At 39.8% G+C, this 21,236-nt stretch overlaps 2 protein-coding genes across 5 annotated transcripts; one reads left to right on the plus strand and one right to left on the minus strand.

Annotated features, from left to right (window-relative positions):
- Positions 1–31: 31 nt before the first annotated feature.
- Positions 32–12,558, minus strand: plb1 (phospholipase B1). Its single transcript, XM_029460043.1, has 41 exons — positions 12,507–12,558; positions 12,335–12,398; positions 12,172–12,206; positions 11,619–11,685; positions 11,330–11,378; positions 11,025–11,090; positions 10,862–10,927; positions 10,729–10,784; positions 10,531–10,600; positions 10,338–10,445; positions 10,122–10,175; positions 9,692–9,760; positions 9,453–9,539; positions 9,305–9,365; positions 9,137–9,195; positions 8,952–9,025; positions 8,800–8,843; positions 8,164–8,272; positions 7,988–8,039; positions 7,786–7,866; positions 7,004–7,069; positions 6,804–6,904; positions 6,643–6,724; positions 6,310–6,414; positions 6,114–6,209; positions 5,932–6,003; positions 5,756–5,833; positions 5,567–5,627; positions 5,425–5,483; positions 4,797–4,864; positions 4,664–4,707; positions 4,432–4,531; positions 4,279–4,330; positions 4,099–4,179; positions 3,213–3,278; positions 2,900–2,994; positions 2,540–2,621; positions 2,116–2,220; positions 1,897–1,992; positions 1,695–1,769; positions 32–1,554 (listed from the first exon to the last, which is right to left on the minus strand). Exons 1-41 carry the CDS (start codon positions 12,556–12,558, stop codon positions 1,276–1,278), a joined length of 3,186 nt encoding a protein of 1,061 aa, XP_029315903.1. The 3' UTR covers positions 32–1,275.
- A 2,984-nt stretch (positions 12,559–15,542) lies between these two features.
- Positions 15,543–19,658, plus strand: ypel5 (yippee-like 5). 4 transcript variants are annotated; one of them, XM_029461258.1, is made up of 5 exons: positions 15,543–15,723; positions 16,003–16,069; positions 16,304–16,402; positions 17,148–17,319; positions 17,434–19,658. In XM_029461258.1, the coding sequence occupies exons 3-5, from the start codon at positions 16,362–16,364 to the stop codon at positions 17,656–17,658; spliced, it is 438 nt and encodes a 145-aa protein (XP_029317118.1). In that variant the 5' UTR covers positions 15,543–15,723; positions 16,003–16,069; positions 16,304–16,361; the 3' UTR covers positions 17,659–19,658. The 4 variants fall into 4 exon arrangements, with proteins under 4 accessions (XP_029317118.1, XP_029317116.1, XP_029317119.1 ...); XM_029461256.1 differs by lacking the exon at positions 16,003–16,069; XM_029461259.1 differs by lacking the exon at positions 16,003–16,069 and having other exon boundaries at positions 16,314–16,402.
- Positions 19,659–21,236: the final 1,578 nt, after the last annotated feature.

The raw sequence follows: 21,236 nt of genomic DNA on the forward strand, positions 1-21,236 counted from the left end.
ACACAAAACATTTTGTCACAGGTATCTGGAACAGTATTTTACTTTATGATCAAAATAACAAATTTTTACACTTTGCAAAGTCATCCTGCGGGCTGGTTTTGGCCCCCGGGCCGCATGTTTGACACCCCTGGTTTAATGTGTAGCAATACATCATATTTGGCCAAGTGATTGTATGTTTTGTTGGTAAATTCAAATTTAAAATAGTGCCTCAGATTTGTAGTTAAGTAAATGTACTTTCCACTACTGTATGCTTGTGACATAATCAACAGAAGCTGTCGGTGGCTTTCAGCACTCTTCAGGTCATAAAATAACCCCTTTTGTGTTTTATCAGTGGGCTATCTCACTGGTGGCAATGACGATGGTAATACATGCAGGCCGATTTGTGCTGTTATCCATGCAGGCCGATGTGTGCATGTATAATTTATGATATCTTATGTAACTCATGTGTATCTAAAATAAATACCATTAAGGTGTAATGGGGAGGATTTCCTGGAAAGGCAGGAGACAACAATATCAGGACTGGTCGGTGTCTGGCTGTCCGGATGTCACAATCACACTAGATTACAGTTTATATGAATAATTGCTCATTATTTATTACAAATAACAAAAAATATTTAGAATTATTATAATTGAGATAAAAAATAAGATACAAAAAATGACATTGTCTTTCCAAGTATTTATCATTGCACAAAATAGCCACATGTTAGATTCGTATTTACATCTACTAAGAGTGTACTGCACAACTTCTATCTAACTTTTAAATCCTGGTACATAATAATACATTTTCATTTTAAGTCAAGTCACGTCAATTTTATGTATATAGCCCAATATCACAAATCACAATTTTGCATCAAGGGGCTTTACAATCTGTACAGCAAATGCCACTCTCTATCCTTAGACCCTTTTAAGGAAATTAAATATATAAAAGAAGTAATAAGTTAATGTGTAGCCAGTCATTTTAGTCTTTATTTTGCACCTGAAATCTACTGTGTTGTATAGTGGTTGCATGGTGACTGCATTGTCAGTTGTTTCACCAGCTACAACATTTAAATAAGCCTTTCACTTCGAATGCAGAATTTATAATGAAGTATCATTTTGATGTCTTATTTATTGCTTTCTTTAGGTAAAGACTGGTGTACCTTTTTTCACCTCTGCGTCCAGTAATATGTTCTGTGGTTGAAGAGCATTATCACCACCATCACTTTACTTATCGCAGCGTTGTTTTGCAGTTGTGATCCTTGAATAGTCCAGTGCAAAAATACAGTAAGTAGCACTTTAAAACACAGTGCCCTTCATCTCCACTGGAGCTGTCATTATCTGCTTGCTCCTCTTGGCTCTGCAGGAGAGGAGGAGCCAGGTGACACCGCAGCCAATCAGAAGACCCGTCATGGCCAGCACGGCTGCGAGCCACGCTGGCACGTTGTCCGTGCAATCAGAGGTCAGAGGCATGGCTGTGGTGGAGCTGTGAGGTGAAGCTGTGCTGTGCGTTGTGGGTGCTGCTGTGGTGGTCCAACTGGGTAAGCTGTTCACCTTTGTGAAGATGTAAGGATGCTCCTGGAAGAGGGAAGGTCTCATTCAATCACATCCACGTTTATGAACTTTCATGCCATTATGCACACATTTTACAGATAAATCACAAGTGGGTCAGCAGTAGCATGTGAGACATGTGAGTTTGTGTGTGGCAGCTTTCTTACCTCAGTGGGGCACTTGATGTTATTTCTGGCATTTGTGAAATTGTTGTATGTCTGCTTTTTACCCACTGGCTCCAACTACAGATACAACAGAGTACATCCTTGCTCAGCATATGACTAACTTGCAGTGAGATGTGGTCATTTAGAAAGACTTAACCCCAACCCCTTCCCTGTCAAACAATTAGTCATTAACGGTCCACCTCACCATGTTATTCCACAGAGCTGCAGCCATGTCAGCATGTCCCCGTTCACTGAAATGGAAACAGTCCACAGAGAAGTAAGTGCTGTCAGGTCTGCCGTCCTGGAGAAGAAATAATACAACATCAGTGTAAATAGGAATTATGGGCTTTAAGGGGAAGGGCTTGTTACTGTCCTAAAGCTTATGTATTTATATAGAGTGCAGTGGGGTACACGGAAGACTTACAGCATTCAATGGAACGACGGTGTTCCTAAAAAAGGGCTGCAAGACCACAGCAAAGTCCTCTCTCGCAACATAGCGGCTTCCATACACCAAATTTGCCGTCTCAATCTGACAGAAAGACCACAGAAGTTATATTACCTATACAAAAAGATATTCTTCTCACTCATTGGAACATCCAGAATCTATCACTTGAGAAGTTTAAACAAAAGATGTCTCCTGCGACACTAACGTATGTTACACATTGGACCGTGATTGGCTCACAAACTACTTATGATGTTTGTACCAACAAGTCTTAAACTCAGATTTAAGGTGAGCACAGAGACACTTTTCCCCTTCAGCCATCTAGTGTCAAACACGGCACAAACATCATTCTGCAGAGTGAAGCTCAAACATCTGAGGTCACATATTGTTGTCCAGTTCTGCTAACCTGGAGTTCCCGATTGAACCGTTTTAATTCAGCCAGCTCTGGGGAATCATCTCCTGGTATCAAGAAGCACGGGCAGACATACCTGAGAGTCAAGGGTGAAAATAAACAGCTGATCTAGGAAATAAAATGCTTTTATAAATGTTGAATCATCACTGAACTGATACAAAATGGTTCATTGTCATTGATTCAGTGATACGGCATGAAAAAACACCAAGTTTTTATATATTTCTTTGCCACATTGACTATGTTTTACATCAATATGAAGAGAAGTGGCTTTATTTCAAAGGAGCAATCTGCCTTGGACTGAGTGGTCTTTATGTATGCAGAATTGATTCGGCATGAGTGGATCGATGGGCGTACTTTTGTAACACATTGCAGCCGAGACTATCCTTTTTGATCCGGCGAAGGCCTTCAACTTCTAGGATCTCCAAGACATTGACAATCGTTTTTGGAACCTGGCAGAGCAAATACATGAGCTTTACGCAGTTTCAAAGAGTGAAATTCAGAATTGATTCTTTTATCAATGACACTCTAAGGACTAGAGAAGGGAAGAAAATGTGAATCTATATAATCTGGGAGGGAAAACGACACATTCTTAGTCATTCTTTATCCCGTTATGGAGTTTTTAGCATAATCAAGAGTTATTTACTGGGAGATGACATCATTATTTTACCTCTTTGTAAAGCATATCCAAGCTTGTCATCATATGATGGCTGTAGTTCTGAGATGACAAAGACGCCTGTGGTTTTGAGACCAAAAGAAAAATGACATTACACACAATGCACAAGGCTTTCTCTTGATCCATAGTGATCACATGCACCCTTCTTTGTCATTAACAACTCTTCTCAGTTGTTAGTTCGGGGGAAGCTGGTCAAGTTTGTAGCTAAAAAGTGCCAAAAGGGCCGACGCCATGCAACATGTATGAGCGTACGAGCAACAACGAACCCTAAGCTGTCACTACCACAGTCTCAGAGCTCATCTTAAATTGATGCTGTGCTTTGATATTCTGCTTCAAAGCACAAACATTAAAAGAGAGACTACAGTGTCAGTGGAGCGCAAGGGGAGTAATGGAAAGAGAGAGAGAGAGAGATAAAAAGGGAAATGGAGGCAAAATTAGAAAGAAGAAAGAGAGAGAAGAAGAAGAAGGAGGAGGAGGAGGGAGTGAAGAGTATGAAGAGAGTCTGGGTGACCTCTGTGTTGTTTATGCCTCTTCGAGAACAAGGCCTGTCACTGTGCCTCGTGTGCTTGTTTTATGTAGACAGAGGCCGAGATAGCGGAGGGAGGGAGGGAGGGAGGGTGTTTCGTGTGACAGAATGTGCTCATTGAAAAGGAACCATGTCTGCTCTCATCTCACTCTGACACAATAAAACAATTAGGGGAGGGCTGCTCACAAAGCTTGATTATTCTGCTCCAGTGCGTGGTCCCATTTGGACAGTGATATCATGAGACGTCTCTACACAGGGCATCACACAACACGAAGGGAAGTCTGACCACTGTTCTACGGCAGGAGAGTGCTTTGAAAATGTCTTTCCCTGTGACGACTTCTTAAAGCAACTCACCCGGTCGTTGCAGTACTGACACAGGTCATTGCCTCCGATGAAGAGGGTCACCAGCTTCCAGTCATTCTCAAAATCCACCGCCTATTTTTGTTCAAACGAGGATGAGAAGGAATAAGAGAGAGATGGTTTGCTCATCATAATCAGCGCATGCATTAGTATAATACCATATGTTGAACTCACAGTGTTATTCTTCATGGTATCGATCAGGAGTCGGATCTGGCCTGGGATTCCTCTGCATGAGATTTTTCATGAGTGCACAAAATGCTTGAAACACAACACGTGAAAGTGAACCATTGGAACCTGATAACAGATCAAAGACGGGCTAGAACTCACGATATTTTAGCTCCTGACACAGCCACGTTGAAGCCAGTCCGCCTTTTCCCTTGTCCCTTTGACACTCCTTTGATTTTAGGGTTGAACTTCTTAAGTATATCTGATGTATAAAAAAAAAAAGTAGGGAAATTACCGCACAAGAGACAAAGTTTTATTACGGTCCAAATCTGCCATCTAGTGGAGCTAACGGGAATTATACGACCAAACAGAGCAGATGAGGCGTCGGACTTACTAGGTAATGTTGTGACTGTCTCGAGAGTTTTGTCTCCTCCAATGCTTTTGAATGAAAAACAAACAATATTAATATGATCACAATGCTGTGTACATGCGTGTGTTATGTATATAGTTTGTGTGCAGTCTCTCACCTCCATGACACACCTCTGTACTCAGTTCTCAGTTGCAGGAGAATCTTTGCTTTAGCACCAAAGCCGGCCTACAAACACAAAATAAATAATAATCTCAATAATTTCTCTGCTTCCCTCTCTGACCCATTCAATTAATAATGCTCTCTAAATTACTAAAGATACAAAATATAACAACCTGGATTTTGCAGAAATGATGCACAAGGCAAGAAAAAGCTACAATAGCATAGTCTAAACGAGAATTGGTATTACATTTTTATTAATTGCTCAAACTAATCTATTTAATCTCTGAATATATTGTTACGGTATTTATGAAGTAATTAACTGCAAGTAACGTAATAATGGGACGCTATTACATCTTCTGACATCACCTTTTTAGTCTATTAGCAACAAGGCAAGTAAACTTAATTTATTTGGCACTTTTCAAAACAGAAAAGTGCTTTACAGGAAGAATACAAGTGAAAGACAGAAATCGAAGAGGCAGAAACAAAACGTATAAAACAACAAACAAAGTGTATCAAGTCAAGAATGTGAGATACAATCGGAAGTGCTGGGAAAAAGCTTGCAAGTGGGTCTTGAGTTAAGATCTTTTTTATCAAGAAAATTGTACAAAATACTTAAAAAAACGTACTGTTACAGAATCTCCCACAGCAGCCACCACTTTGATGTCTGCTGGTCGTAACCTGTGAGCTAACAAAAGATCAACATGAGCATATTTGACATCTAACCTCTCTATTTCCCTTTAGGTAATAAGAAACACAGTGACTGCTTACCTGACGTGGGCACAGAGTTGGACGGAGCTGTGTTAACGCAGGAAAAGTCACTGCCCCAATTCTAAAGAATGACAGAGACGTGTTTTAGGGATTTAAAGTTATACTCTACTACTTGGCATCAGGCATAAATAATAATTACTTGCCATTCTTAAGTTGTGCTGTGTATGAAAGACAGAAACGATGACCTACTGTAGCAGGAGCCGGGGTGGGGGGAGGGCCTGGAAAGGTGTAGTTGCTGTTGACAGCGGTTCTAAAAAATGGGTTGGTCTGATAACAAAATAAACCAAAAACATATTAATACACAAACATTATTAAAAGAAATAAAAGCATATAATGTGCATTTTTTGATAACTTGTTGGATTCACCTCAGAGGGACACTTCAGATCAATGCCAGCTGCGAAGTCTTGTGTAAAAGTCTTGTTGCCCACTGGCTCCAACTAGAGGTTTTGAAAGTCAGTGATTTATTTTTGGATCATTATAAAGAGAAATGAAATCCATATGTGCCAAAAATACAAATGTAGAAAATGTCTTATAATAAAGCAAATACCATGTTGTTCCAAAGAGCCTGAGCCATGACGGTGTGAGCTTTCTGGCTGAGATGGAAACAGTCGGGTGAAAAGTAAGAGCGATCAGGCCGGCCGTCCTTTTCAAAAGAAGGGATAGGAAGAAAGAATTTAAAAAAAGATACTAAAATAAATGAATGAATTAAAGCTTCACTCGGTATATTTAATGTTTCAGGTTACCGCTAACTTGGGGAGGACAATCTCTCTGAGGAAGGGCTGCAGCACCACAGTGAAGTTGTCGTGTGTGTCATACCGCCCAGAGTCAACTAGCTCTCTCATAACATGCTGGATGGAAAGACAGTCAAAAGATAAAAGCACCAAAACAAAAGTGAGTTATTTTGAGTTGACAATGTCACAATGATGATGATTTAGCCTGTAATGTGGGTTAAATTAATGTTCTCAAAGTCAAATTTAGACGAGTGAATTTGTGTTGTAGCAACATAAATGTGTAAAGCGCTAAAGAATATGTGTAACAAACTCTATTCGTCCTTTTTTCATCCCTTAGTCTTGTACCTGATAGGCTTTATTGAAGTCCTTGACCCTCTGGAGTTCAGAGGATCCCTCTTTAGGCTTCGTTATGCACGAGCAAATTAAACTGAAACATAAACATCAAAGCTGTTAAAGAAGGACTTGGACCGTTTTTTGTCTCACACAATCAAAAAAAACTCACTGACCTTACAAACCAGGTGGGACAGCCCAAAGTGTTATCGTTGTGCAGACCACGCAATGGTACAATGTCTAACAGCTCTATCAGATTGACAATGGCCCGAGGCACCTGGATGATACAAAACATAACATTTGTAGGCTGTCTGTAATTTGAAATTGCTATCATACAGTGAGGTGGTATGTGTGTGCTCTGATGATGGAAACATACTTCACTGTGGAGTATGTCCAGAGCTTGGCGGATACGACCGATCACATTACTGGGTGAGAAAAGAACCTGTGGAAGTGCACAAGATCCAAAGCATGAAAGAAATATGTGTGCAGTCAGTGAGTCCCGTTTTTCAAGCAATCATTTGCTGGTTTCAGCATTTTAAATGTTTCCTGGTTTTCTAAGTCTTTCATGATGCTTTTTTTTTTTTACTGTTGATCCAACAAAACAAGCAATTTGAAGATGTCACTTTCAATTTGGCATGTTGATAGTTTTAAGTTGCTGGCTTTGAACATTGGGGGGGGGGGGGGGGGGGGACACACATTTTAGGTGGGGGGTCTGGGGTTCAGCACGCATGGAGCCATGATTCACTTTTCCCTTTACTTTTGTGTCTTTTGTTTGGGGAAGTAACCTCTTTAAATGTGCATACATTTATTCCTAATTAATTCAGAAACCCCTGGACTTTAATAGCTCATATGTGTTTCAGAAATATTTCTGCTCTTGTTCAAAAATGTCTCCACATTCAAAACATATCCCACAAATCTGTGTTCTCTGAGGATTAAAAATGTAAAATGTTGAGAAAAAAGTAATATTATGAGAATAAGCTGTAATTAATTAGAATAAAATCATAATTTTTCAAGACCTGTTAACTATTTGTGTACTAACTCCATTGTCTAGACGTTGACGGACAACAGCAAAAAGGCAAAGCATAATTCCAAAGTACAAAATGTGAAATTATTGCAAAAATCTTGATAAATAAATAAATAAAAGTAAGTAGTGCTCACGCTATCTGTGCAGAAGTCACAGATGTCATTGCCACCAATAAACATGGTGATCACTTTCCAGTCATTTTGGAAATCAATGCGCTGTAAAGGAGATAAGAGTTAAAGGCTCTTTTAATTTGGTAATTGTGAACATAAAACTGAAACAAAGGTTACATGACAGCATATCTGCATGTGTTTCTACTGTAGTGTACCACCGTCTTACCGAATCATTTTTCATTTTGTCCACGAGGACGAGCACCTGTCGCACCATGTCACTGAAAATAGAAAGGTTTGATGATACAAGTGCTTTTTTTTTCATCTGGTGTGATCTGCTGAGGTTTTATTTATTAAGGTCAAACGGGTAAGTAAGAGTAAAAAGTACTTAAAATGATGACTAACCCACTCTTGGCTCCTGACACAGCCTGGTTAAGGAAGGCTTGAGGAGAGTCCTCCTTACCTATTCCCTCTGAGAAGCCGGTCAGGGAGGGGTTAAACTCCCTCAGGATGTCTGAAGACCACAAACACAGGGAAGATCAGCGAAACTCAAATGGAGATTGATACACAGGATTCTGCGCATATTGTATTTTGTAGTATATAGTCTTTGAAATCATATTAAAGAAACAGCAGAACAGAGCATGAAAGTAAAGTGAATCTAAACATCCTTTTCTTTTGCCAAACAGGTCAAATGTGTCATGTTATTCTACTGTTTTATTGCATTTCTGTAGCGCATTTTTTTTACAGCTTCTGTAAATTGCTTTTTAAACTTCACCTATTGAAGATGTGCTATCTTAATCGAAAGGCACCCTAAAATCTATAGTTGATTCAGGTCATTATCTGACATCCAGTAAAAATGAGTTATGAGGAACACTGAAGCCTTTAATGATGGCGATAAGACACCATAATAAAAACGTTATCAAACACAATGCTGCAATTGGCCAAAGATGGACATCTGATATTTGATGAGATAAGCAAGCATTTTTATGCCATTTCCTTTTAGACAATGCTATTAAATAAAAACATAAGAGACCAACATACTGGGCAGAGTGGTCACATTGCTGATGTTTTCATCACCACCAATGCTGAAAATGTAAGAAAACGGCTTGTTAGTTTCAAATGTAGGTCAAATGTTGAAGCATTTTTGCAGCACTATCCCAATTCAAACAAAGATGTAGGTTAGCTTATCGTACCTCCACGACAGTCCTCTGTACTCATTAATCACTAACAAAAGGTTGTCGGTCTTTGCGCCCACACCATTGCCTGCCTGCAGATAAAAACCGTATAACCGTATACAGTATATATTGGGAAACTGTTATCAGATATAAATCAGATATAAATCTACAGCAACAAAAAGTAGGAGAAGGGAAACACTCACTGTCAGAGAGTCGCCTACTGCGGCCACCACCTTGATGTCTCCAGGTCTCAGTTTATGAACTACACAGAGAATAAAGTGGTTTGATTGAACTGCATTTCCCAGAATACATTAGCAGAATAAGAGCTATAAAACACTTCTTCCTTCTTCTTCTTTTTTTTTTTTTTTTACCTGAAGTGGGTGTAGTTGGAGATGGACTCCGGTTTGTGCAAAGTATCTCTGTACCCATAACCTGCAAACATACAGTACACTCAAATCAGTTTAACTGGACGTGCTGTCATCCTACACTGTCGCTGTGAAGTCGGGTTGAAAGACTTACAGGATGTATGAGTGTAGAAGCTTTGCTGTAAACTTTGCCCTCTGTTTCAGTCGGGGAATTTTTCAGCGTCCGCAAGAAAGGTCGTTCCTAAGATGAGAGCGGAAAATTGGTTTTAACCACAGTATCGGATTTAAAATCTTGATAGTGATTATATCTTTAGCAACGAATGCTGCTCAAACACATGTCATCATTTTGTGAAGCATTTCTCCTTATCAGTGTTATGGGATGGTGTGCCTCACCTGGGTAGGGCAAGGAATAGTAATGATGCTTGTGTCCATGACCTCTGCCTGAACTGTCGATGGCTGAAGCTGGACGAGGAAAAAAATCATGATTGGTTGAGATTAGGTTTAAGTGGGGCCATTTCTGTGCAGCCAATGATCATGCATGTCATCGAGTTAATCTTTACATCTCTTATCTAATCTCACAGAGTTATACACGTTCAGTGTAATCAATGTTCCATCTTGGTTTTGATTTGAGAGGTACGACAACTCTTCGCTGTTGGCTCATTTTTTTTTTACAACAGACACACAAGGTCAATTTCAATGTCAGAATCACATCAGTGTTGAAGGTTTTCAGCATTTTGCTTTGTCAGCACACTGTACATGTACTTGATATTCAGCACTTTGAATAATATGAGTGATTACATTATGAATATTAATAACAACTTACCAGGTTTGTCCATAGCTGAACAGCTAATTGGCTTAAGTCAGACAATGTTTTCTCCTACAAAAGAAACACACAAGTCAGTATACGCTAATTACACATTAGCCATTTCAAGGGTATTTCATACATTTATTCCCGGAAGGAAGGCTGAATCATTTACACATTTTAGTTACAGTATTGTTAAGTATAATTGGCGTCTGGAAATATCTTTTCTTCACTTACAGAATCTGAGATGGGTTCAAGGACGACTGGCGCCGACTGCAGCACGGCAGTGAAGTCTGCACTTTTAATCTGCCACTTTGGATGTTCCATCACATGACTTAGAGAGTCCTGAAAACAAAAACAAGACAAGTGGAAATGTGTCCAGTAAGTAGCTAAATATGTATAAGTACTCATTTATTTACATGTGTTTTACCTGCAGTGTTTTCAGAAGAGTTGCTTGATGTAGTCGCCGGTTTGTGTTTTCATCTCTTATACACTCGCACCTGCGAGAAAATAAAAAATAAGCCACATTTAACAGTATCACAACACGATAGATTACATACATGTAAAAGAAATACTCTATCATGTCCAAATAAAAGAGTAAATACTAGGTATTTTGCTAAACACTCACTTGTCCTGCTGATGATTTGTGCTCCAGACCACAACATGGACTAAAGTGTGATGCAACTGTAAACATACACCCAGCATATTAGTTTAATTATTTCTATTTATGGCAAAACTTTATTCAACAAAAAGTACAATACCTTTTTCTGCAACAACTGCAGAGCTGCTTCCACTTCCTGCACAACTGCTTTAACATCTGCAGCAACCTGAAACACAAAGAAACAGTAATACACTCTTATCATCCTTTACTGACTTGTACGTATGCTACGTCAAACAGGATGTTGTTGTCGTGAGGAATCTCACATGTGGTGAACAGGCACACAGGGAATCTGCCGGGACAAACAGTAGCACAAGGTTCCAGTCGGTCTCCTGCAAAGGTACAAGAAAGAGCGAACTGAGCAAACTGTGTGATGTTGGTAAGGGCAGTAAGTTTACAGATAATGTAGAGGGTCATGAAGGCCTCTGGACAAGTCAGCTGTTTAGTCAACCTCTCATTACCACCTGACATGTGACAAAGGTTGTGGTTGTGGTATGAGGGAGGAAATACGAGTTGTACACTGTGACAATTAGAGTCTTGTTAACATTGTTATGATGGAGTCAGTGTGTACCTGATGTGAAAGGGAGAGACACAGTTCCTCAGCTTCCTTTGACAAGCTTCTGCAACACACACACACACACACACACACACACACACACACACACACACACACACACACACACACACACACACACACACACACACACACACACACACACTCACATATAACACACCTGCAGTAAAATCATTTTACAGCATTTATGTGTGTGATTGTATGTGTGTGTGTGTGTGTGTGTGTGTGTGTACGTGTGTGTGTGTGTGTGTGTGTATGTGTGTGTGTGTGTGTGTGTGTGTGTTACCTGGGTTGCACTGAGGTCTGATCCACATGTTGAGTGATCACTTCAGGGTTAAACATGGACAGCAACTCTGTTCAACACACAAAGACACAACCGTGTGTACAGTGTGTATTAATTCCTTACAATATAATACAGACGATGGACATTATGAGGTAACTGATGTTGTGAAAAAGGAAGCTTGAGCATCCACTCATGTTGCCAGTTTTGATTACTTTTATATGAATGGAAGTTCAACAACCTGTGTTCATGGTTCATTACAGATAAAAGCAGTAAAACTAAGTTGATTGTTCGAAGAGCTTTTCTGCAAAGTGTGCACCGTTTTTGATATCTGCTAAGACACCGTCCTGTCTTCGGACTTGGTCAAGGTCAGAGAACAAAATAAAATACAATCTCCAGAAAAACTCTTATCTTCCATAGATAGATTGAATACAGTAGGAATTATGTTCAAAACCAAACGCCAAACTCCAGGTGTTTTAGAGGATTTTACACTTCTTCCTTTTTACTTGATTGCAGAAAGTGGTGATGAAAGCATGTGGTCGAGAGGGTACATACTTACCAGCGACTCTATTGACCACTCTGGATGCTTCATCCCTAATGATGAAGACAGAAACATTGTCAAAGTGGGAGACATAACATTTAACATAATAACTTCTGCTCAGAAAGCAACTTTTGTGTATTACTGAAGTATGAATATGTGCATTGTATTTGTGGAGGTCTACCTGGGTGAGAGTGGAGTTCCCAAGACATAAACAGTGGAGATATCGACAGGTCTGAGAGTATGAACTGATGGAGAGGAAGCGGGATCTATAACATTAGATAACATGTTATAGAAAACAATCGCATTCACGTCAGATTAATATGATTATTGATAATGATCGCTGACTGCAGTACCTGACGGGGATGTGGATAAGGGGGCCGGTGTTGGTGAGCAGAGTATTGGCATGTAACTTTCTGCCTGTAGCAAAGAAAAACAATTCCTCAGACTGTCATTGATACAGTATTAGAAAAGTATATAGAGTACATTATACATACATATATTAGTACCATACTGTACCTTCTCTGTTGATAAGTCATTTGTTCTTACATTGACAGCTCCTAAATGTGACATAGAAAGCAAACATTAACTCAAAGATGGAAGTTTTTACTTTCAAACATTAAGTTAAAAAGTGAATAAGTTCCAAATGTTAATGTATAAGATTAAAAACATTCATATTCTCCATTTTTTCCATAAAATACAGCAGATTATTTGAACATAGTAAAGTATATTTTGTGTTAAATCATGTAAGGACATTTTCTTTTAAGTTCCTTATAATATACTTTACCTAAGAGGGCAGTAATGATGCCTGTTGACTTCAGTGAATTCACTCTTTTTCATTTTACTTTGCTTCCTAAACTAATGTGTGCACAGTGGACGTTTACTTTGTATGTAGCTGTAAACCTTTCTTTATTCTGTGTACATCATCAGCATCTTACATCATGTTATAGAGAAAGCTCACACTTTGTAATACACAAGTAAAGCAGGTCGTTTGTAGATAACACCTACTTTCATCCACAGTTAGGGTACAACATGCATCAAACTACAGTGAGAATATGACCACGACTTTCCTTTGACTGCAATAACAATCCGTCATGTACAAATGTTGTCAAATCGATGAATGTAAATATAATCATGTCTGGTACTTTACCTGTAAGCTGAGCGCAGGATCCAACAAGGGCTGCCAGAATCAGGAGTGCAGATCTCGTCATGATGTGGTGAGATACTGAGCGCCTTCAACACTGAGGGTTTGTGTGATTCGCTCCTCTTTTTTCCTCTCAGCCTCAGAGAAAGAAGGTCTGTAAGCTTTCACTGACTGTACAAGTAAACTGTACCTGTAAAGGCTCGGGAGAAGAAACAGTGTTCCCACGAGGACAGCGTTTTAGAAAGGAAAAGAAGACGCTTCTTGTCTGAAAGGAAATTTGATCATACCTGGGATTTCTTTTCTCCCACTCACACATATATTCCTCTTATCAGTTTATCTGGTTACAAATCAACCAAATCACAAGTCACACCCCCTTCTCACTATCTCTGCATGTGTCTGTCAATGTGTATCACCGCTCACCTGCAATTCATCTTGTAAATCTAAAGAATATCTGTGTGTTTTGCAACAGACCAACACACTGACACATTATGGAAGGTCAGGGAGATGTTAAGTTATGTTTACGGCGCTCACCATGACACTCGATCATAAACCATCACTTCATCGTTATATTATATGTTTAATGGATGAAAAAGGCGAATCACACAATCTGGAGCTGCGCCATCATTTCAAGGAACAGGACACATTTGTGGACACAGTGATTGTAACCATAGTGATTTTCCAGGGAAATTAATACATTTCTGTTTCATAATAAAACTCATTTGAGTGTAAAAGTCAAACAAGCATAAATGTTCTGCCTCTTAGGGAAAGTTCATAATCTTGGTTCTCCAGCTTATAAAGAGGAAAACATCATTAATAATATTGGCAGGACTATTCAAACCATAAGGATAACTTCTATCTTAAATCATTTGTAATACATTGCCTTTCTAGTCATGCTAGTGCTGCATATTCATTGGACATTTACTAAACTGTCATGATACATTATATAATATATACAATTATAAATTAACGACCAGCAATTTATTGAAACTGGTCATGTTCAGTTTGATTGGTTACACAAAGATTGGCTTTGCAGATAGTCTGAACCTTGGAGTCAAGAGAGAGTAAAACAACATGTTATATTGATGTTGTGGATTTAGCAGATTTCCATCAAGCAGCAGAACATGTCCATAGTGGGATATGTTGCATCGAAATAGCTGTATGCAGCATCAACATGTTCTGGTTGCTCACAACCTCACTAAGAGAATTTACGGTATGTTGATTTTTCCATCCATCTGTATATTATATTGTCTTTTTCAACCACACTTTGCATGTATTTCCTTGCAGGATCCAGATCATACTTGCTGGAGATGTAATTGGTATTGACTTTTACTAGTGATGCTTTAAGATAAGATTTTGTTACTTTTGTACCTTCAATTTAGTAAAATGTTAGAATGCATGACTCTTACTTGTAAGCAGTGTAAAAGAAGTAATACCTCAGTGTAGAAATACTTTGTTACATGATAAAGTCCTGCATTTAAGATCTTACTAATGTAAAAGTGCAAATATTAAAGCACCCAATAACTCAGAATTGTTATATTACTTGATTATAATTAGTGATGCATTAATGTGTCCATCCCTTTAATGTTGCAGCTGGTAAAGGTGGAGCTAATTTGACTTAATATGCTTTCGGGTAATTTAATCTATAATACATCATAATTTATTTTTGTAATAATAATCTAAATCTTGCAAAGTAACTAAATCTATTAAATCAATGTAGTGGAGTAAAAAGTACAATAGTTGCCTCAGAAGTATTAATGAAAGTAGAAATACTCAAGTAAAGTACAAGTACCTCGAAAATGTAGGCCTACTTAAGTACAGTACTTGAGTAAACGTACTTAGTTACATTCGGCTACTTTCTGAAGATGTTATTATTAAGTCTAAGGCCTTTTTCACAGCACACATTTTAAATGGTCATTGTAGAAAAGGCACAGGTGTTACTAATAACTTTGCCTAACTCAGTTTGATCTAGTTTCCCAGTAAGCTCCTTGCTTTAAGATAAGATGTTGATGCTAATACTTTTGTTCCTTTACTTAAGTACTCAATGCATTACTTTTACTTGTAAGAGAGTATTTTTGCACTGTGGTATTAATAGTTTTATTTAAGCAGTACTCTACCTCTCCCACCACTGCGAGCAAGGTGACATATTCCTTCAAATATAATTACGGTTAATTGACATTTCTGCAACGCTCGCTCACGTGAAGAAGGTTTTCCTCCGCTCTGCTGACATCTTGTGGCGCGCAGGCAGCTACGTCATAACCGGATGTTGATACCAGCTTGGAGCACAGCGCAGACAGGAACAGCTGAAAAAGAACAACAAAGCCGCGACGACGACGGTAAAAACAACAGATGTGCGTCTAAAATACACCTAAAACATCGGTGACATCTTCGCTGGTGGGGACATTGTGTGCCACTGAAACACATTTAAAAAGGTAGGAGGCCGTCATTTGTAATTAGGCTGTTTTATACGTGTTGTTGTTCGTCTTGGTCTGAATGTGTCGTCGGTATCGCTGTTAGCTGGACGGCTAACGTAACGTTAGCTTCTTTTGACTTGGTACATCAGTACGACACCACTCGGCCAACATGCTCAAAACCTTGGTGGAAACTAGCAAACGTGTTCCCCTTTGTTAATCTGCAAAAAGATTACTCTTTTGAAGAGTATTATTATTATTATTATTCATATTATTATTCATAATGCCTTTTATTTTCAGCACCATTCAAAGCTCAGCTGCCATCTACAGTCAACAAACCTCATGACAAGCCAGCTAGGAACAAAAAGTACTTGTTGAACTCTGTAAAATGCATAAAAAAGAGCTACCATGGCAAGGGGAGTTGAGACAAACTCAAATTATAAAACTCATTTGAGCTCATAATGTTTGTTTTTCTTTTCTGTTTGACTATTAAGTTCTGTAACGTATGCTACCTTGTTAAGTTACCTTATGTTTCCTTGTATTGCTTCTAAAAAACAAATATGTATGTCTGTAAGATGACAAATGCTGCGTTATATTGCAGCATTATAAAGATGGTCACTGCCTGAATTTCTGCTGCATTGCAACACCTGACATGGGTAATGAGGACATGTGTTAAACACAGGAAAGGGATTGTGTTGGGGTGAGTGATGTGGATAAAATACTCTATCAAAATCAAAATATATGTTATTTTATACTGTGATGATAGATATTTATCACAATATAGTACATGTTCTGGAAAGTAATTAATAATGACATTCTTACCTCTCATTCAAAAGGCTTCCACATCTCTGACTGATTAGTTTGGAGCCTGAGGCATTTACACTTTTGTAGTTTTGTTGAGAGAGAGAGAGAGAGAGAGAGAGAGAGAGAGAGAGAGAGAGAGAGAGAGAGAGAGAGAGAGAGAGAGAGAGAGAGAGAGAGAGAGAGAGAGAGAGAGAGAGAGAAAGTAACCAAACAGAAAGTCAGGAACCAAAATAACTTCACCTTGTCCTCGTGGTTACTTAAGGCAAAATAACTTCACCTTGTCCTCGTGGTTACTTAAGGCAAGTGAAAATGCCTTTGACTTAGCACGTCTAGATATCCCATAGCCTGGATGACTGAGAATCTTCACTGACTTAAAAATACAATGTGACCATTAAACAGTTTGCTGCTTATTGATTTACGACATTGCCTATAATAGCATTACACACCCAGCTATGTTGAAGGAGTAGCTACACCATTATAAACAGTATGGAAACACCTCTTAGAGCTCTCCATTTCATATTGCCTTAAGGTAGACATTGTCACGTTGGCCAACATTAGGGCATGGTATCAGGTGTTACTGCCTATATACTATTTATAGTAAAGTCCTATTAACTAAACTCACTCTCGATTTGACATTTTAGCCGTAGTTCAGTCGCTGCCAAAGATAAGACGATGGGACGCATCTTCTTGGACCACATTGGCGGCACTCGCCTTTTCTCCTGTGCCAACTGTGACACCATCCTGACCAACAGGTCTGAGCTCATCTCAACACGCTTCACAGGAGCCACAGGCAGAGCTTTCCTCTTCAACAAGGTACAGACCCATTAGCGATGGCGTTCACTCCTAAATGAAACAGCATACACATATTCAGTATCTAGTTCCCTGCTTTAAAAATCTGTGTGCCCGCTTGTGTTCTCCACTCCACAGGTGGTGAACCTCCAGTATAGCGAGGTGCAGGACAGAGTGATGCTCACCGGCAGACACATGGTGAGGGACGTCAGCTGCAAGAACTGCAACAGCAAGTTGGGTTGGATCTATGAGTTTGCCACAGAGGACAGTCAGCGCTACAAGGAGGGACGTGTCATCCTGGAGAGGGCGCTGGTTAGGGAGAGTGAGGGCTTTGAGGAGCACGTCCCCTCAGACAACTCATGAGCCCACGACCTTGGATTACCTTGTGTGGGAAAGCTCACTCCCGTGTCCTCCTATCCCTCGCCTTTATCCCCTCTCGCTGCGCACCACCACCTGCAGACTTAGTGGTCAGTGACGTTTTGGCTTCACCCCCCCCCCCCCCCCACATACTTTCCTTGTCTCTGGCCTTAGACCTCTGCTGATTTAGAATGATTGGTTTGCTGGCTCTACTATTGCTGAATAGGCTTCCCAAAAATACTTCCTGATTTATGTGTCACGGGGCACCACTCCAAAACAGCTGGGGACACAGATAGGGAGTTCACTTGTTTTTAAATGTTCGTGTACATAATATCACCAGCTCACACGGCATGCTGCACACCTTTTCATATAGTAATAAATACATGCATGATACTAAACATGGTCACAATCACACATACAACCTCATTGTTTTGTTTATTTAGAGTACTGGAGGCAGTAGAGCCGAGTATGTTCAGCATCCAGACGGGAGCAAAGCAGCCTTCGTGCTCTGCTCGGCAAAGTTAAACGAACCGACGGAGGTGTCACTCCACATATTGCTTCCTTGGGGCTTGTGCTTCTGTGTTGTGACTTTTGTCTCAATGTATTTGTCACTGGTGAGCACTGAATGCAATTAAGACCATGATGTTTGTTATTTCCTTATCAGTTACCTTTTATTATCCAGGAGTGTAATCAATTTTAGTGTTTAAGATCTTTGTTCATGTTCAAATGATGGCGTAAGGACTGCACAGATTGATGTCATATTTAAGTACTCATTGTAGTTTACAGTTTGACCATGATGGGAGTTTTATTTAGATCTGGCTCACATGATGTGCATGTATCTTAATTCACATGATATTCTTGATATGTACACAAAGTGGCTGAACAGCAGACAATCGTACAATTGATCCCGCAATTTCATTCTCCCTCCCGTTACCATGGATTCTGTGCGTGTGTGGTGTGCCGTGTGACGAGCAACATGTCAACTTTGGTGACTTATGAGGAGCGTGCACCTTCCAGCCATGTGTCTTCAGTGTGGCGGAGGAGTAATGTGTCTGAGACGTGATGGAGACATTCTCTGGCTGCCCTGCCAGCGTGAGGACAGGATTATGAGAGGATGGGTCAGGCAAGCGTTTGAAAGTAGCCAGCAGACATTGTGAGACAAGTTTATAGACGGCCTCTGGAAAAAGAACCAACAGCAGACAGTCTCTCACCAGTTAATACATTATAATGCTGGAAACGACTCACTGAAAATATGTTTAAATCAAGCCTGGACTCTATTTATTTAAACAGTTGACTCCCGATGCCGTTTCTCATGCTGAAGGACTTTCGGGATAGTGACCCATCCTCTTTTTATAATCCTAGGCTTTGGGCACATTTGGTCATAAGATGACTTGTTTCTTACAACACAAAGCCGAGCGAGCTTTAATGGAGTTCTAGTCTTTAAAGTTGAGCTTTTGTCCTCTGACTATGCCAGAGCCTCCATTTTATATCTGTGTCCTGCAATCAAAATGTCCAAAAAAAATCTCAATCTTCATGACATTTGAAGTTATTTTGGGAGTGGGTTGTAGCACAGCATCATGGCCCTTGTGTGACATTGTGCTATGTCACAGTGTGCATGCCTGCAGGCGTTTCCAGAATGGTCCAGCTTTCACCAGTAGCACTGTTCGTGTCGCCTTTACAAGGTCATGCAAGACCGTGCAAGTTGTCATTTCTACTAAATAAAAGTGACACCATCCATATCCCTAATTCAATGCCGTGCACAGAGAATGGCCGTGACAGAATATTGTTATAATCTTGTTGTTCTCTTTTACCATTGTATTGATAGGCCATTGTTTTTATTTGCTTTAATCTCTGTGGTTATTATTTTATTGATACATTTATCTTATTGTATTTTTTTCTCGGTTGAAGGTTTACAAAAAAAAATAAAAAATGTTTTATGGCTATAGCAAGGTTTTTTCTCTGATGTGATTTCTAAATAAACATGATGTCTTGCTGGGTTACATTCATTTGTGTTATTTGTGCTTTGTCATTTTCACCTCTCCCTCAAGATGTTTTGTATTTTAGGTTTCAAAATTCAGCTTAAACCTGGTGCTCAAGTCAAATGTGGAAATAATCACACCTGATTGTGTTTTTTGAAAATTGTCATGCTCATGTCCATAAAAGGGATTTCTAGACCTCTAGGTGGCAGCAGGACACCGAGAGACGGGATGAACTCTGAAGATGTTTTCCCTCGGATGCATGATGTTGAGTCCCTTGCCTGCCTCTGACGTTAGCAGTTTTGGCAGGGTCTGTAGAGCTTCACTGCAGTCTGGACATGTATATCGGTGATATTACTCAATAGAGCAGAAATGTCCACTGAATTATGTGCAGTTACACACGTGCCAAATGATTTGTGACAAAACATATTAATCTAAACTATAAATTCCATTTTATTCCTACCTATTCACTCACTGTGAATCATCCACGATGAAGAGATTTGACTGCATTGGGTTTATAAATAGGCAGTGACGATTCTCTCCTAATCCACCCACTAATATTGCAGCGCTGCCGTACAGTTATTTATAGCTCGGATCCTGTTGGGGGGCTTCTTTGTTAGTGTGTCTGTGTCACAGTGGTGGAATTAACAACAGGTCTGCTTTTCTGCAGTCACTGCTGAAGGCGCCCTTACGCTCAGCCCGCAGCTCAGACAAATATTAATTAAGGTTGCTTGTACACAACACACTGGTCTGGTCACAGCTATTTTTGCACACACTGCAGTTACTTGTTCTTTCTTTGACGTGTCTAGAGCAATTAATGGATGGAGAAGTTTTTATGACCATATGTAGAGCCATTTAAATGCCGGGCATGACTAGAGGCAAAAAAGAAGGCTCCACCTTCACCAAGCGGACTGTCCAGCTTTAAAATTCATAGTAGTCTTTGACTTTGTCCCTGCGTAACCTCGGGATTATCGGCTCTCTTTATTGAAAAAGCCATCGGGCCAGCTAAGATAATTACACTGCCTTGTTGATCCTATTAGTCTGCATGCAATTGGATAGACGTAGCACAAATCTGAATGTGACGGCCTTTACGTGTGTTCGCAGAGAGATCTATTTTTCACTACCCTCCAGACACTTCCACAGTGCTCTTGAGCAGGACATGGAAATCCACTAAAGACTTAAACCGTAAACTCATTCAGCTGTTCTGTAACTAACAGACGCAGTATTTTAAGACCAGTGAAGTGAAGCTCTCATGTGTCTCATATAGGATGATGGGTGCATCGTCCCTTTTCCTTCCACCCACTGTCAAACCTATCAGAGCAGCTTTGAAGTTATATTCAGATGCAGAGGATGATTTGGAGTAGGGGGACAGGGAGACCAACAAAAAAAAAAAGCACCAGGAGCATAATTGCACCCTTAATTGGCCAGTGATTCATCGTCCTCGGACAGCTATTTTAGTTTATCATTGCCTTTTGTCTTTGATTGAATGGGATGTCAGCATCAGAAAATAGCATGCTTTCCATTGACATCACTCCACATCCCGTTGCTAGGAGACAGGGGAGTCAACATTGGTTACTATGGCGACTGCATTTCACCTTCAGAGCTCCT

The sequence above is a fragment of the Cottoperca gobio genome, chromosome 22, assembly GCF_900634415.1.
Source record: "Cottoperca gobio chromosome 22, fCotGob3.1, whole genome shotgun sequence".
NCBI classification, from domain to species: domain Eukaryota; kingdom Metazoa; phylum Chordata; class Actinopteri; order Perciformes; family Bovichtidae; genus Cottoperca; species Cottoperca gobio.

Bases quoted from the DNA above. Each gene is read 5' to 3' on its own strand.
- plb1 (XM_029460043.1), bottom strand. From the start codon at position 12,558: ATGCCAATACTCTGCTCACCAACACCGGCCCCCTTATCCACATCCCCG. The intron at 10,176-10,337 runs GTAAGTGAAGAA...TTTCTTTTGTAG, and splicing joins TTGAACCCATCTCAGATTCT to GAGAAAACATTGTCTGACTT. The intron at 7,867-7,987 runs GTAAGACGGTGG...TCTCCTTTACAG, and splicing joins ACAAAATGAAAAATGATTCG to CGCATTGATTTCCAAAATGA.
- ypel5 (XM_029461258.1), top strand. From the start codon at position 16,362: ATGAGGACATGTGTTAAACACAGGAAAGGGATTGTGTTGGG. The intron at 16,403-17,147 runs GTGAGTGATGTG...TTGACATTTTAG, and splicing joins AGGAAAGGGATTGTGTTGGG to CCGTAGTTCAGTCGCTGCCA. The intron at 17,320-17,433 runs GTACAGACCCAT...TCCACTCCACAG, and splicing joins GAGCTTTCCTCTTCAACAAG to GTGGTGAACCTCCAGTATAG.